This window comes from Leptosomus discolor, chromosome 18, assembly GCF_034619465.1.
Source record: "Leptosomus discolor isolate bLepDis1 chromosome 18, bLepDis1.hap2, whole genome shotgun sequence".
NCBI lineage: Eukaryota > Metazoa > Chordata > Aves > Leptosomiformes > Leptosomidae > Leptosomus > Leptosomus discolor.
This window is the reverse complement of record NC_141408.1, coordinates 11,877,139-11,891,805: the sequence shown is the minus strand read 5'-3', so window position 1 is coordinate 11,891,805 and position 14,667 is coordinate 11,877,139. Positions and strand designations below refer to the sequence as shown.

The 14,667-nt window shown below is 52.5% G+C and overlaps 2 protein-coding genes across 2 annotated transcripts; both read right to left on the bottom strand.

Moving 5' to 3' along the window:
- Positions 1 to 54: 54 nt before the first annotated feature.
- Positions 55 to 4,080, bottom strand: LOC147414183 (heat shock factor protein 5-like). Its single transcript, XM_086475436.1, has 5 exons — positions 3,931 to 4,080; positions 3,522 to 3,816; positions 2,756 to 2,841; positions 2,485 to 2,632; positions 55 to 515 (listed from the first exon to the last, which is right to left on the bottom strand). The coding sequence occupies exons 1-5, from the start codon at positions 4,078 to 4,080 to the stop codon at positions 55 to 57; spliced, it is 1,140 nt and encodes a 379-aa protein (XP_086331562.1).
- Positions 4,081 to 7,416: 3,336 nt separating this feature from the next.
- LOC147414182 (heat shock factor protein 5-like) lies at positions 7,417 to 11,436 on the bottom strand. The gene is made up of 5 exons (XM_086475434.1): positions 11,287 to 11,436; positions 10,878 to 11,172; positions 10,112 to 10,197; positions 9,841 to 9,988; positions 7,417 to 7,877 (listed from the first exon to the last, which is right to left on the bottom strand). The coding sequence occupies exons 1-5, from the start codon at positions 11,434 to 11,436 to the stop codon at positions 7,417 to 7,419; spliced, it is 1,140 nt and encodes a 379-aa protein (XP_086331560.1).
- Between the last annotated feature and the right edge of the window lie 3,231 nt (positions 11,437 to 14,667).

Here is a 14,667-nt window from a genome sequence, read left to right as displayed (position 1 = left end):
GGGATTGTTCAAAGCCTGCAACGTTTCCTTCTACTAAGGAAAAAAAAAGCCTTTTCAAAGTGCTATGTGCGAGTTGTACCTCCCTGCACCCCTCACCTGCTCTGGACTGCACGGTCCCTCCTGAGCAACCACGACGGAGGACTGAGCTGGTTGTTCTCTCCGTTCTTCACAGGCTTCCTGGGGGGTGACAGCTTCTTGTGCCACGTCACCAGCAGCACTTTCAGTGGACACACTGTCGTGGGTGGCACTTGATGTGTCCGAAAATTCTTGACCGAGAGAGTCCTCACTGGAGTAAACGTCGTCCCAGCTCTCGGTCTCAAGCAGCAGCGGGGTTCCGCTGCCAGACTGGCTCTCTGCGGCTTCCTTGGGCGCCGTTTCAGCTTGGGATGATGGACACAGCTCATCAAGCCGAATCACGGGAATCCCTTCAAAATCGTCTGCTGAATTCTTGTTTTCATCCTCTGGGTCATATGGCCAGTCAGAGGGCAGAAGGTCCGCTGCATAAGGGAACTGCCCTGGTGGGATCTGGGAGAAACAAAATCCAGCGAACACGGGTATCAAACAATCGCAGGGACAGGATGGGGGTTGGCTCGGTAAGGCTTTCAGTTGTATTTTTTAAGATCCTAACCAGTGTTTCACTTTGGTTGCACTGCTTGTTTCCTGTCTGAAGTAGCCAGGACTTCAAGTAAGAGCTGGGTTACCAAGTCAACAGTCCAGGGAGGAGATCATCCCTGCCAAAACCAGACCGACCAACCCACCCACCCACACTGCAACAACTTCTGCCTCTTCTCAGAGGACCTCAGCTCGAACCGGTTACAACACAGATCATCTTCTTGGGTGCGCTGTAGGATCTCGTACGCACTTCCAAGAGGAGAAAGTGCCCCCACAAAGATACAACTCAAATCCTTCTAGTTTATCTAGAAAAGATACGAGAGACAAGGATGGGAGGGAGGCTGCAAGGAAGCGGTAGAAGAGCAAGAAGTCAGGACTCAAAACACTAATAGTTTGCTGCTCATTGGAGCTCCAGAGGAAAAACGGTCTAATGTAGCAAAAGTGCTGACAGGGAAGCTGAGCATTCCACGTAGAAGATTAGCATAGTGTGCTCAGGAGGTAAAGCACAACCACCCCTTTTTGAGGACTTCTAGGACTAAAACAGGGTGGCTTGAGTGCTTGGGCAATCATTCAGAAGTCGTTCAGGTTCAATTCCATTCTCCAATAACACGGCTGATCATCATTCTTCTGAGACATAAAAGCAAACGACTTAGGACTGCTTTGAAGCTCAGGAAAGTTTTTCTTCTTGCTTCAGTTCCACGAGGAAATACTCACAGTTCAATAAAAATGCTAAGAGCAACAATCAAACAGCAGGGCTGCTGGCTTAAAAAAAAAAAAAGGAAAAACGGAAAAAAAAAAAGCCCACAAAAATCCCACTACGCTGCTAACTTGAATTACAGAACTACTCGTTTAACGCTCAGCCGCTCTTTGAAACAGATAATTGTAAACCACGTTACTCTCACTTTCTCAAGAGGATCAGTTTTCCAGCCGACACCCTTCACTCCACAAGCCCCCGAACCCCCAGTCCATTCAGTCTTCTCCGCTCTCGCCCCACCACAGTGCGCTGCACTCACCTGGCAGAAGCTGCAGTGGGTGCCCAGGGAAGGTGCAGCACCAGCACAGCCGGTCAGAGGAGCAGTGTAGGCTGGGGGCGAGGAAGACGGCAGGGCAGCTGCAAGGATTCAAGCACAGTTAGCAGACTCCCAGAACTTGGGGTTGGTATGCACAGTTCTAGCGCTCCCTTGGATTAAACGGCTCGGTACATGCACAGAAACGTGTTATTACCTCCCAAGTCATCTTAAGACTGATTTCCTCGCCTTTAAAAATGTTTATTCTAACATAAGTGTACATATATTAAAAACATAACCTGTACAATGGATACACACACACAGAAACTTCATAATCACAGTCTTTTGTAGCTAATATCCCCTTTTTGACTTGGCTGCTTGACTTTCTCATCCCAACACAGAAAAGCAGAAAGTGGCTCCACGTAGGAAGAGACGACCTGTTCATACACACACTCACACGGAAATTCAGGGATTTTAATCTAAAAAGTAACTTTGTAGAGGAGGCAGTATTCTGCAGGCCCTATTTTTGGGTGGCACGCAGAGATAATTTAAAAGCAAAGGTATTCTCTGCAGGACAGGTAACCTTTAAAATCTGCAATCACACTCAGAGAAACCCTTGACAAAATCCCATTTAGTCCCACGTTCATCAGAAGGAAACGTTACCAGTATAACAGGAGACGGCAAACAGGTCGGAACAACCCATTTACGAGGCCTCACACCTCCCTGGGGTTTCACAGGAGAAAGCTGCTACCAGAACCCATGGGGTTTAAGCATATACACATGACAAGAGCATTGTAGAAAAACATTTAAAGGTATCACTTTTCAGTATCTTCTTGAAAAGCAAGCGCAGAAATTTCTTTCGTACCTGTTGGACAGTAGGCTGCAGAGTACGGCACTGAAGAAGCGTAGCTGCTGTAACTTGGACACGACGTGGCCACGGACCGGGACCACTGATGGAGCGGCAGGATGGAAGGAACAGCCTGCAGGGTGTAGTTGACGTTGGTTGAAGAGGCCTGTTGGGGTCACAGAAGGGCAGATCCTTTAGCAGGAAAAGCTGGGGAAGCCTCACACACTGGAGGCAACGCAGGAGAACCCTGCCGTGTTCTGCAAGGCACTGGGGTCTGGTGGAAACTCACTGATGGTAAAGTGCCTCGGTTGTGAGACGAGGTCCATACACAGTAGTCAGGATGGACGCTGACGTCATAACGGTGACTCAGCTGTGCTGTGGTCACCAGTCCTGCAGCGGGTACAAAATAAAGCAAAATGAGTGTTAAGGAAGGGTTTTCACAGGCGATGAAGGGCAATAGGAGGACCCATTCCAGCTGAAGCCCCCCTTTATTGATCACCCCAACTAAAGGTTCTGAAGGGAGGACACCGTTTCAACCTCCTAGCTCTGAGGGAGGGTCACCGCTCCACCTTCACAGGGCTTTTGCCTCCCTGGAGCAGGCTGTACTGCAGAGCAGGCTGGTATTTGGGCTAATACATAACACTTGCACTGTAAACCAGGTTTGTTTAAGACACATATAAAAAATCTGCAAAAGAGGTTGTCTAAGGCAAGAAAAATCAGACTGTCCTTCAGCGCAAGGAGGAGGAACGTTCATCTGGCAGAGCTGTGCCAGCCCCACGGAGATGGGGTGAGGGTGTTCTTGGTGTAGCGCACCACGGGGACCGTCCTGTAGTGGACAGGCAGACGGAATCACACATGAACCACGCTACCCGTGCTCACTGGCAGCAGATCTACCTGCGCAAAGAACACCCGTTTGCCTACCCTGGGTGAACTGAGCGGCCACCGGCAAGGAGAGGCAGCCCTCCTCCCTCAGGGGAGCGCCCAGTTTCACAGCCCGTGCTGAACCCAGCGCTTCTCCACCCCACCACGGCCCCGCAGGGCCCGCCTCGGCTCACCGGGTCTGGGGTCCTGGCCGAGCGTCGACGGCAGCAGCGGTGGGCTTGCACGCGGCGGCAAGCCGGGCACCCCATGGCCACGGCCGGGCGGGTGGCTGGGCACTTCCAGGCCGGCTGCCATCCTCGCCCTGTTGGTGCGCGTCAGGCGCTTCAGGCGGATGAGGAGCTCGGGGAAGCCACGGCGAAAGTAGGGGCTGGAGAAGTGGTGGAGGGGCCGGGCGCAGCTGCCGCCATCGTCACCAGCCCCTGCTCCTTGCTCCAGCCTCGGCACACTGTCCGCCGGTGCTGGCGGCACCTTGCGGAAGCCATAGAGATTGAGCTGCCGGATGAAGCTGCTGAAGTTCCTCGTCCGGAAGATGCCAGCAGCTCTGCTCGCCGCCCCACGGCCGGCCGGCCGGGCGCCCAGCACCTCGGCCTCGAAGAGCTGCTGGTCGATGAGCACCGCCTCGCCGCTGGCGTCCCAGCGGATGGAGCGGAACCGCGGGCTGTTCACCAGCCACCACAGCTTGGCCGGGAAGTTCCCGGCCCCGACGGCGGAGGGCAGCGGCGCCTCCTCCATGGCGATGCCGCCGGTGGCGAGTCAACAAACTGACGTAGGGGGCACTCGCGCTGCAAAGGCCACCACGCCAGCGAAGCCCCGCCCCCAGGCGCCACGGGGCACGTCCCAGGCTTGTGACGCGCTGCCTGCATTTGGTTCGTCACAATGGTATCCAACTGATTTTAGAGTTTTTGGGCAGCACATTGTGACGCTGAAACGCACAAGAGCTAAAAGCAGTTTGGACTAATGGCCTGAACGGAAGGGCCAGGAGTACCTAGTTTCTGGCTTCCTCATTGCTTGCAGTCATTCCAACTTGTGCAGAACAGGAGCAAATCCCGGTTCTTCTGCCAGCCCAACGGTCGCTCTTCCATGTCTGGCAACGACTGCTAGGTACAAGGCAGGGGAGAATCTGAAGCAAGGTGCCTACTCTTCCCAGAGCCATACTGGTTGTTCCCAGTATGGAAAAGAAGCAGCGTCCAAGTTAAGTAGAGGGTCTGCAGATGATGCCAGCTTTGCTTGCACTCTTGGGGTTTACAAAACCAGAGGCTGGCATGTCAGAGTGCAGGAAAGGGTCATTACTCGAATCCCTCGGACCGAGATGACAAACCATTAGCTGAAAACCTGGGAGATCACAAGCATGTAAAGTACTCTGCCTCGTCAGCAGACCAAATGCCCTCACAGGTCCCCTCCTCGGCTCCCACCGGTGCGGGCTCAGCGGCCCGTGGGAGCAGTCTCGGTGGGGGGCAGCGGGGCGGGCTGGCGGCAGAGGTGCCCCGAATGCCGCCGGGGGGGTCTCCTCGGCCAGCCCCGGGAGGCGAGGGGTGCCGCAGGGCAGGCCTGTGACCGCGGGCAACAGGTGGGCGATGGAGCAGGGCCGCCCGCGGGCGGCTCGGAAATTCTAGCGACCACGACGCGTGGGAACCCCCGGCCGCTCGCTGCCGCTCTTCCCCGAGCGCTGCTGGAAAGGGGGGCTCAGGAGAGCGACGGGCTGGCGAGGGGCCGTTGTGACACCACGGGCCACCCGGCGGGTCCCGGGCATTGGGGCCGCAGAACTCAGCCAGCGGCGCCGATGGAGAACTTCTCCACCCTCCTCAGACCTGCCCACGGGGGATGGCTCTTGGTATCGGTACCAACTCCATGAATATCGAATTGATATTATTATTATTATGATTAATGTTGTTGTGGTAGTGGGTAAAAGCGTCAGCAAGAACTCCCAAAACACAAAGCGGTCCTTTTCAACCGTGACTCCTACCCTTTGTAACCGAAAACAAAGAGGAGAAAATCAGGCTGCAACGCTCTTTTCAGTTTAAAAACTCCATTTATTGCAGTGGTGCCACCCTACTACATTTCCCCAACCCCACAAATAGAGAATGTGCCCCCCCATCCTTCAAACGGTAGATTCCCACCCACACAAACCCAGAGCTATTACAGACCCACGATCTACTATGAACACGAAGGCAAACACATTTTAAAAGTTTTAAAAGTTACTCTGACGGCCTGATTCAACTAAAATAACAAATATCATTACAGAGACCGCCGGAACCGAATGAAAACGAGGAAAACAGAAGAACTCCCCATTAAAAGAGAGCAGCTAATATCCTACCAAGTTAATACAAAATTCCAAAATTAAGAGGTTTTTTGGTGTTTTTATTTTTTAAACAGAAAGCGTTGAAACGATCCAAAGTCCTCGTGGTGTGCGAAGCACCGCGGCTGGAGGCTGACAAGGAAGCCAGGCGGCAGCTGCTGCACGTTTTCACGTACTCGTCACCCGCTTCTCACTCTCTTGTTTCTTCCTCCACAAAGCGCCCCTGCTTGCAGGCTGCCTCTTCCAGCGGGGCTGGCGAGAAAAGGGAACACGCAGTAAATGTTAGTCCTTGTCCCCGTGGGAGATGGGGGGGGTTCTCAGCTGGACTGAGGCCCCTGAACAGGACAGCTTCGACCTTGCGAGGATTCCAGTCTGCCCGTGAGAGAACAGACAGAAGCAAGAAGAGCTGCAGCTGCAAGATAAGCAAGTCCTGAGAAAGTCTCGGCTACAAGACAAGGCGTCCGCGTCCTTTTGGCAGAACGCATGATCCCGTGTACGGCAATAAAACAGTGTATAAGATGCCGCTGAGAGTTCAATAACTTCAGGGTTTATTTACTGATAGAATTTATACCCTTTTCTACCTAAGAGTAATTAGCATAAGCCCATCTGCGGAAGCGTGTGGCAGAGTACACTAAGAGACTGCGCAAGTACGGTATTTTAACTGAAGGCCCAGTGAAGTACTTGCACTGCACACAAGAACTAAACTATTCTGACCTCCCCTTTCTGCAATAGTTGGTTTCAGAGTAGCTGTCTCCAGTCTCTCAAAAAAAAAGAAAAGTCAAAGCTCTCCTTACCAGGACAATCCTCGTCCGAACTGTGTCGTCTTTTCCTGCACCGAGGTTTTACAGGTGAATCTGTCTCTTCCACGGATGCGTTTGCAGGGGCAGTTCCTGAAGTGAATTGTCTCTCCTCTGCCCCTGGAGTACTGGATTCACATTTCACACTAGTATTCTCCTGAAAACCAACCAAAGAAAAAAAAGGAATAAACCCAAAGACCACCCCCTATTTTCTTGTAATCACTTTAGGGACAAAATAACGATTCTCCTCCACTCCAAAAGGACACCTAACAAGGGCTGAACACTGCCTAGATGGTGTAAGTTCTTTTCACTCGGAGTTACGGCTGCCAAATTGAACCTCGAGCTCTCACAAACTGGCATATTAAGCAAAAGATGAAATCGGAAAACCACTGTACAAAGCGAGGGCACAACATCCTCACCGGCTGAGCTTTGCCCTCAGTTACCAAACCAGCTCTGAGAAACAAGCTACAAGAAACCCAGGGGCGCTCCTTGTTACCAACACGTGTGGAGCGATGACACATCCAGCTCAAACAACTCGCCAGAGCTGGGTGATGCAAAACTACACGGGCGAGCCACACACTTCTGGGTGGGAGTCCCACCCCACCCCATCCAGTGGTTGAGACGTTAAATCATAACCTGTCGCTTGCTTTGTGGAGCCCTCTGCTGCTGCTCCCCAGGGATTTTGCAGGCAGCCATTTACTGAACTGCTCTATTTCCATGACCATCTGGCAAAAATCCATAGGCTTAAGAAAAAAAAAAAGCCAAACCACCAAGTTACGTTTCTGTTCCACTGCGGCAACAAAGGCCCAAAGTGAAGCACTTGGGACTTTATCTCTAGACAGAAAGATGTTCTCACCGTCACCTGCTCTACAGCATTCATCTCCTCTGCAAATATCCTACCAATCCATGTCCCAAAGATAAGGGATTGTTCAAAGCCTGCAACGTTTCCTTCTACTAAGGAAAAAAAAAGCCTTTTCAAAGTGCTATGTGCGAGTTGTACCTCCCTGCACCCCTCACCTGCTCTGGACTGCACGGTCCCTCCTGAGCAACCACGACGGAGGACTGAGCTGGTTGTTCGCTCAGTTCTTCACAGGCTTCCTGGGGGGTCACAGCTTCTTGTGCCACGTCACCAGCAGCACTTTCAGTGGACACACTGTCGTGGGTGGCACTTGATGTGTCCGAAAATTCTTGACCGAGAGAGTCCTCACTGGAGTAAACGTCGTCCCAGCTCTCGGTCTCAAGCAGCAGCGGGGTTCCGCTGCCAGACTGGCTCTCTGCGGCTTCCTTGGGCGCCGTTTCAGCTTGGGATGATGGACACAGCTCATCAAGCCGAATCACGGGAATCCCTTCAAAATCGTCTGCTGAATTCTTGTTTTCATCCTCTGGGTCATATGGCCAGTCAGAGGGCAGAAGGTCCGCTGCATAAGGGAACTGCCCTGGTGGGATCTGGGAGAAACAAAATCCAGCGAACACGGGTATCAAACAATCGCAGGGACAGGATGGGGGTTGGCTCGGTAAGGCTTTCAGTTGTATTTTTTAAGATCCTAACCAGTGTTTCACTTTGGTTGCACTGCTTGTTTCCTGTCTGAAGTAGCCAGGACTTCAAGTAAGAGCTGGGTTACCAAGTCAACAGTCCAGGGAGGAGATCATCCCTGCCAAAACCAGACCGACCAACCCACCCACCCACACTGCAACAACTTCTGCCTCTTCTCAGAGGACCTCAGCTCGAACCGGTTACAACACAGATCATCTTCTTGGGTGCGCTGTAGGATCTCGTACGCACTTCCAAGAGGAGAAAGTGCCCCCACAAAGATACAACTCAAATCCTTCTAGTTTATCTAGAAAAGATACGAGAGACAAGGATGGGAGGGAGGCTGCAAGGAAGCGGTAGAAGAGCAAGAAGTCAGGACTCAAAACACTAATAGTTTGCTGCTCATTGGAGCTCCAGAGGAAAAACGGTCTAATGTAGCAAAAGTGCTGACAGGGAAGCTGAGCATTCCACGTAGAAGATTAGCATAGTGTGCTCAGGAGGTAAAGCACAACCACCCCTTTTTGAGGACTTCTAGGACTAAAACAGGGTGGCTTGAGTGCTTGGGCAATCATTCAGAAGTCGTTCAGGTTCAATTCCATTCTCCAATAACACGGCTGATCATCATTCTTCTGAGACATAAAAGCAAACGACTTAGGACTGCTTTGAAGCTCAGGAAAGTTTTTCTTCTTGCTTCAGTTCCACGAGGAAATACTCACAGTTCAATAAAAATGCTAAGAGCAACAATCAAACAGTGGGCTGCTGGCTTAAAAAAAAAAAAAGGAAAAACGGAAAAAAACCCCACAAAAATCCCACTACGCTGCTAACTTGAATTACAGAACTACCCGTTTAACGCTCAGCCATTCTTTGAAACAGATATTTGTAAACCACGTTACTCTCACTTTCTCAAGAGGATCAGTTTTCCAGCCGACACCCTTCACTCCACAATCCCACGAACCCCCAGTCCATTCAGTCTCCTCCGCTCTCGCCCCACAGCAGTGCGCTGCACTCACCCGGCAGAAGCTGCAGTGGGTGCCCAGGGAAGCTGCAGCACCAGCACAGCCGGTCAGAGGAGCAGTGTAGGCTGGGGGCGAGGAAGACGGCAGGGCAGCTGCAAGGATTCAAGCACAGTTAGCAGACTCCCAGAACTTGGGGTTGGTATGCACAGTTCTAGCGCTCCCTTGGATTAAACGTTTCGGTACATGCACAGAAACGTGTTATTACCTCCCAAGTCATCTTAAGACTGATTTCCTCGCCTTTAAAAATATTTATTCTAATATAAGTGTACATATATTAAAAACATAACCTGTACAATGGATACACACACACAGAAACTTCATAATCGCAGTCTTTTGTAGCTAATATCACCTTTTGACTTGGCTGCTTGACTTTCTCATCCCAACACAGAAAAGCAGAAAGTGGCTCCACGTAGGAAGAGCCGACCTGTTCATACACACACTCACACGGAAATTCAGGGATTTTAATCTAAAAAGTAACTTTGTAGAGGAGGCAGTATTCTGCAGGCCCTATTTCTGGGTGGCACGCAGAGATAATTTAAAAGCAAAGGTATTCTCTGCAGGACAGGTAACCTTTAAAATCTGCAATCACACTCAGAGAAACCCTTGACAAAATCCCATTTAGTCCCACGTTCATCAGAAGGAAACGTTACCAGTATAACAGGAGACGGCAAACAGGTCGGAACAACCCATTTACGAGTCCTCACACCTCCCTGGGGTTTCACAGGAGAAAGCTGCTACCAGAACCCATGGGGTTTAAGCATATACACATGACAAGAGCATTGTAGAAAAACATTTAAAGGTATCACTTTTCAGTATCTTCTTGAAAAGCAAGCGCAGAAATTTCTTTCGTACCTGTTGGACAGTAGGCTGCAGAGTACGGCACTGAAGAAGCGTAGCTGCTGTAACTTGGACACGACGTGGCCACGGACCGGGACCACTGATGGAGCGGCAGGATGGAAGGAACAGCCTGCAGGGTGTAGTTGACGTTGGTTGAAGAGGCCTGTTGGGGTCACAGAAGGGCAGATCCTTTAGCAGGAAAAGCTGGGGAAGCCTCACACACTGGAGGCAACGCAGGAGAACCCTGCCGTGTTCTGCAAGGCACTGGGGTCTGGTGGAAACTCACTGATGGTAAAGTGCCTCGGTTGTGAGACGAGGTCCATACACAGTAGTCAGGATGGACGCTGACGTCATAATGGTGACTCAGCTGTGCTGTGGTCACCAGTCCTGCAGCGGGTACAAAATAAAGCAAAATGAGTGTTAAGGAAGGGTTTTCACAGGCGATGAAGGGCAATAGGAGGACCCATTCCAGCTGAAGCCCCCCTTTATTGATCACCCCAACTAAAGGTTCTGAAGGGAGGACACCGTTTCAACCTCCTAGCTCTGAGGGAGGGTCACCGCTCCACCTTCACAGGGCTTTTGCCTCCCTGGAGCAGGCTGTACTGCAGAGCAGGCTGGTATTTGGGCTAATATATAACACTTGCACTGTAAACCAGGTTTGTTTAAGACACATATAAAAAATCTGTAAAACAGGTTGTCTAAGGCAAGAAAAATCAGACTGTCCTTCAGCGCAAGGAGGAGGAACGTTCATCTGGCAGAGCTGTGCCAGCCCCACGGAGATGGGGTGAGGGTGTTCTTGGTGTAGCGCACCACGGGGACCGTCCTGTAGTGGACAGGCAGACGGAATCACACGTGAACCACGCTACCCGTGCTCACTGGCAGCAGATCTACCTGCGCGAAGAACACCCGTTTGCCTACCCTGGGTGAACCGAGCGGCCACCGGCAAGGAGAGGCAGCCCTCCTCCCTCAGGGGAGCGCCCAGTTTCACAGCCCGTGCTGAACCCAGCGCTTCTCCACCCCACCACGGCCCCGCAGGGCCCGCCCCGCCTCACCGGGTCTGGGGTCCTGGCCGAGCGTCGACGGCAGCAGCGGTGGGCTTGCACGCGGCGGCAAGCCGGGCACCCCATGGCCACGGCCGGGCGGGTGGCTGGGCACCTCCAGGCCGGCTGCCATCCTCGCCCTGTTGGTGCGCGTCAGGCGCTTCAGGCGGATGAGGAGCTCGGGGAAGCCGCGGCGAAAGTAGGGGCTGGAGAAGTGGTGGAGGGGCCGGGCGCAGCTGCCGCCATCGTCACCAGCCCCTGCTCCTTGCTCCAGCCTCGGCACACTGTCCGCCGGTGCTGGCGGCACCTTGCGGAAGCCATAGAGATTGAGCTGCCGGATGAAGCTGCTGAAGTTCCTCGTCCGGAAGATGCCAGCAGCTCTGCTCGCCGCCCCACGGCCGGCCGGCCGGGCGCCCAGCACCTCGGCCTCGAAGAGCTGCTGGTCGATGAGCACCGCCTCGCCGCTGGCGTCCCAGCGGATGGAGCGGAACCGCGGGCTGTTCACCAGCCACCACAGCTTGGCCGGGAAGTTCCCGGCCCCGACGGCGGAGGGCAGCGGCGCCTCCTCCATGGCGATGCCGCCGGTGGCGAGTCAACAAACTGACGTAGGGGGCACTCGCGCTGCAAAGGCCACCACGCCAGCGAAGCCCCGCCCCCAGGCGCCACGGGGCACGTCCCAGGCTTGTGACGCGCTGCCTGCATTTGGTTCGTCACAATGGTATCCAACTGATTTTAGAGTTTTTGGGCAGCACATTGTGACGCTGAAACGCACAAGAGCTAAAAGCAGTTTGGACTAATGGCCTGAACGGAAGGGCCAGGAGTACCTAGTTTCTGGCTTCCTCATTGCTTGCAGTCATTCCAACTTGTGCAGAACAGGAGCAAATCCCGGTTCTTCTGCCAGCCCAACGGTCGCTCTTCCATGTCTGGCAACGACTGCTAGGTACAAGGCAGGGGAGAATCTGAAGCAAGGTGCCTACTCTTCCCAGAGCCATACTGGTTGTTCCCAGTATGGAAAAGAAGCAGCGTCCAAGTTAAGTAGAGGGTCTGCAGATGATGCCAGCTTTGCTTGCACTCTTGGGGTTTACAAAACCAGAGGCTGGCATGTCAGAGTGCAGGAAAGGGTCATTACTCGAATCCCTCGGACCGAGATGACAAACCATTAGCTGAAAACCTGGGAGATCACAAGCGTGTAAAGTACTCTGCCTCGTCAGCAGACCAAATGCCCTCACAGGTCCCCTCCTCGGCTCCCACCGGTGCGGGCTCAGCGGCCCGTGGGAGCAGTCTCGGTGGGGGGCGGCGGGGCGGGCTGGCGGCAGAGGTGCCCGGAATGCCACCGGGGGGGTCTCCTCGGCCAGCCCCGGGAGGCGAGGTGTGCCGCAGTGCAGGCCCATGGCCTTGGAGCGCGGCTGCGACGGGCAACGGGTGGGCGATGGAGCGGGGCCACCCGCGGGTGGCTCTGAAATTCGGGCGACCCCAATCTGTGGGACCTCCCCGGCCGCTCACTGCCGCTCTTCCCAGGGCGCTGCTGGAAAGGGGGGGCTCAGGAGAGCGACGGGCTGGCGAGGGGCCGTTGTGACACCACGGGCCACCCGACGGGTCCCGGGCGTTGAGGCCGCAGAACTCAGCCAGCGGCCCCAATGGAGAACCGCTCCACCCTCCTCAGACCTGCCCATGGGGGATGGCTCTTGGTATCGGTACCAACTTCATGAATATCGAATTGATATTGTTATTATTATGATTAATGTTGTTGTGGTGGGTAAAAGCGTCAGCAAGAACTCCCAAAACACAAAGCGGTTCTTTTCAACCGCGACTCCTACCCTTTGTAACCGAAAAGAAAGAGGAGAAAATCAGGCTGCAACGCTCTTTTCAGTTTAAAAACTTCATTTATTGCAGTGGTGCCACCCTACTACATTTCCCCAACCCTACACATAGAGAATGTGCCCCCCCCCATCCTTCAAACGGTACATTCCACCCACACAAACCCAGAGCTATTACAGACCCAAGATCTACTATCAACACAAAGACAAACACGTTTTAAAAGTTTAAAAGTTACTCTGACGGCCTGATTCAACTAAAATAACAAATATCATTACAGAGACCGCCGGAACCGAATGAAAACGAGGAAAACAGAAGAACTCCCCATTAAAAGAGAGCAGCTAATATCCTACCAAGTTAATAAAAAATTCCAAAATTAAGAGAGTTTTTGGTGTTTTTATTTTTTAAACAGAAAGCGTTGAAACGATCCAAAGTCCTCGTGGTGTGCGAAGCACCGCGGCTGGAGGCTGACAAGGAAGCCAGGCGGCAGCTGCTGCACGTTTTCACGTACTTGTCAGCCGCTTCTCACTCTCTTGTTTCTTCCTCCACAAAGCGCCCCTGCTTGCAGGCTGCCTCTTCCAGCGGGGCTGGCGAGAAAAGGGAACACGCAGTAAATTTTAGTCCTTGTCCCCGTGGGAGATGGGGGGGGTTCTCAGCTGGACTGAGGCCCCTGAACAGGACAGCTTCGACCTTGCGAGGATTCCAGTCTGCCCGTGAGAGAACAGACAGAAGCAAGAAGAGCTGCAGCTGCAAGATAAGCAAGTCCTGAGAAAGTCTCGGCTACAAGACAAGGCGTCCGCGTCCTTTTGGCAGAACGCATGATCCCGTGTACGGCAATAAAACAGTGTATAAGATGCCGCTGAGAGTTCAATAACTTCAGGGTTTATTTACTGATAGAATTTATACCCTTTTCTACCTAAGAGTAATTAGCATAAGCCCATCTGCGGAAGCGTGTGGCAGAGTACACTAAGAGACTGCGCAAGTACGGTATTTTAACTGAAGGCCCAGTGAAGTACTTGCACTGCACACAAGAACTAAACTATTCTGACCTCCCCTTTCTGCAATAGTTGGTTTCAGAGTAGCTGTCTCCAGTCTCTCAAAAAAAAAGAAAAGTCAAAGCTCTCCTTACCAGGACAATCCTCGTCCGAACTGTGTCGTCTTTTCCTGCACCGAGGTTTTACAGGTGAATCTGTCTCTTCCACGGATGCGTTTGCAGGGGCAGTTCCTGAAGTGAATTGTCTCTCCTCTGCCCCTGGAGTACTGGATTCACATTTCACACTAGTATTCTCCTGAAAACCAACCAAAGAAAAAAAAGGAATAAACCCAAAGACCACCCCCTATTTTCTTGTAATCACTTTAGGGACAAAATAACGATTCTCCTCCACTCCAAAAGGACACCTAACAAGGGCTGAACACTGCCTAGATGGTGTAAGTTCTTTTCACTCGGAGTTACGGCTGCCAAATTGAACCTCGAGCTCTCACAAACTGGCATATTAAGCAAAAGATGAAATCGGAAAACCACTGTACAAAGCGAGGGCACAACATCCTCACCGGCTGAGCTTTGCCCTCAGTTACCAAACCAGCTCTGAGAAACAAGCTACAAGAAACCCAGGGGCGCTCCTTGTTACCAACACGTGTGGAGCGATGACACATCCAGCTCAAACAACTCGCCAGAGCTGGGTGATGCAAAACTACACGGGCGAGCCACACACTTCTGGGTGGGAGTCCCACCCCACCCCATCCAGTGGTTGAGACGTTAAATCATAACCTGTCGCTTGCTTTGTGGAGCCCTCTGCTGCTGCTCCCCAGGGATTTTGCAGGCAGCCATTTACTGAACTGCTCTATTTCCATGACCATCTGGCAAAAATCCATAGGCTTAAGAAAAAAAAAAAGCCAAACCACCAAGTTACGTTTCTGTTCCACTGCGGCAACAAAGGCCCAAAGTGAAGCACTTGGGACTTTACCTCTAGACAGAAAGATGTTCTCA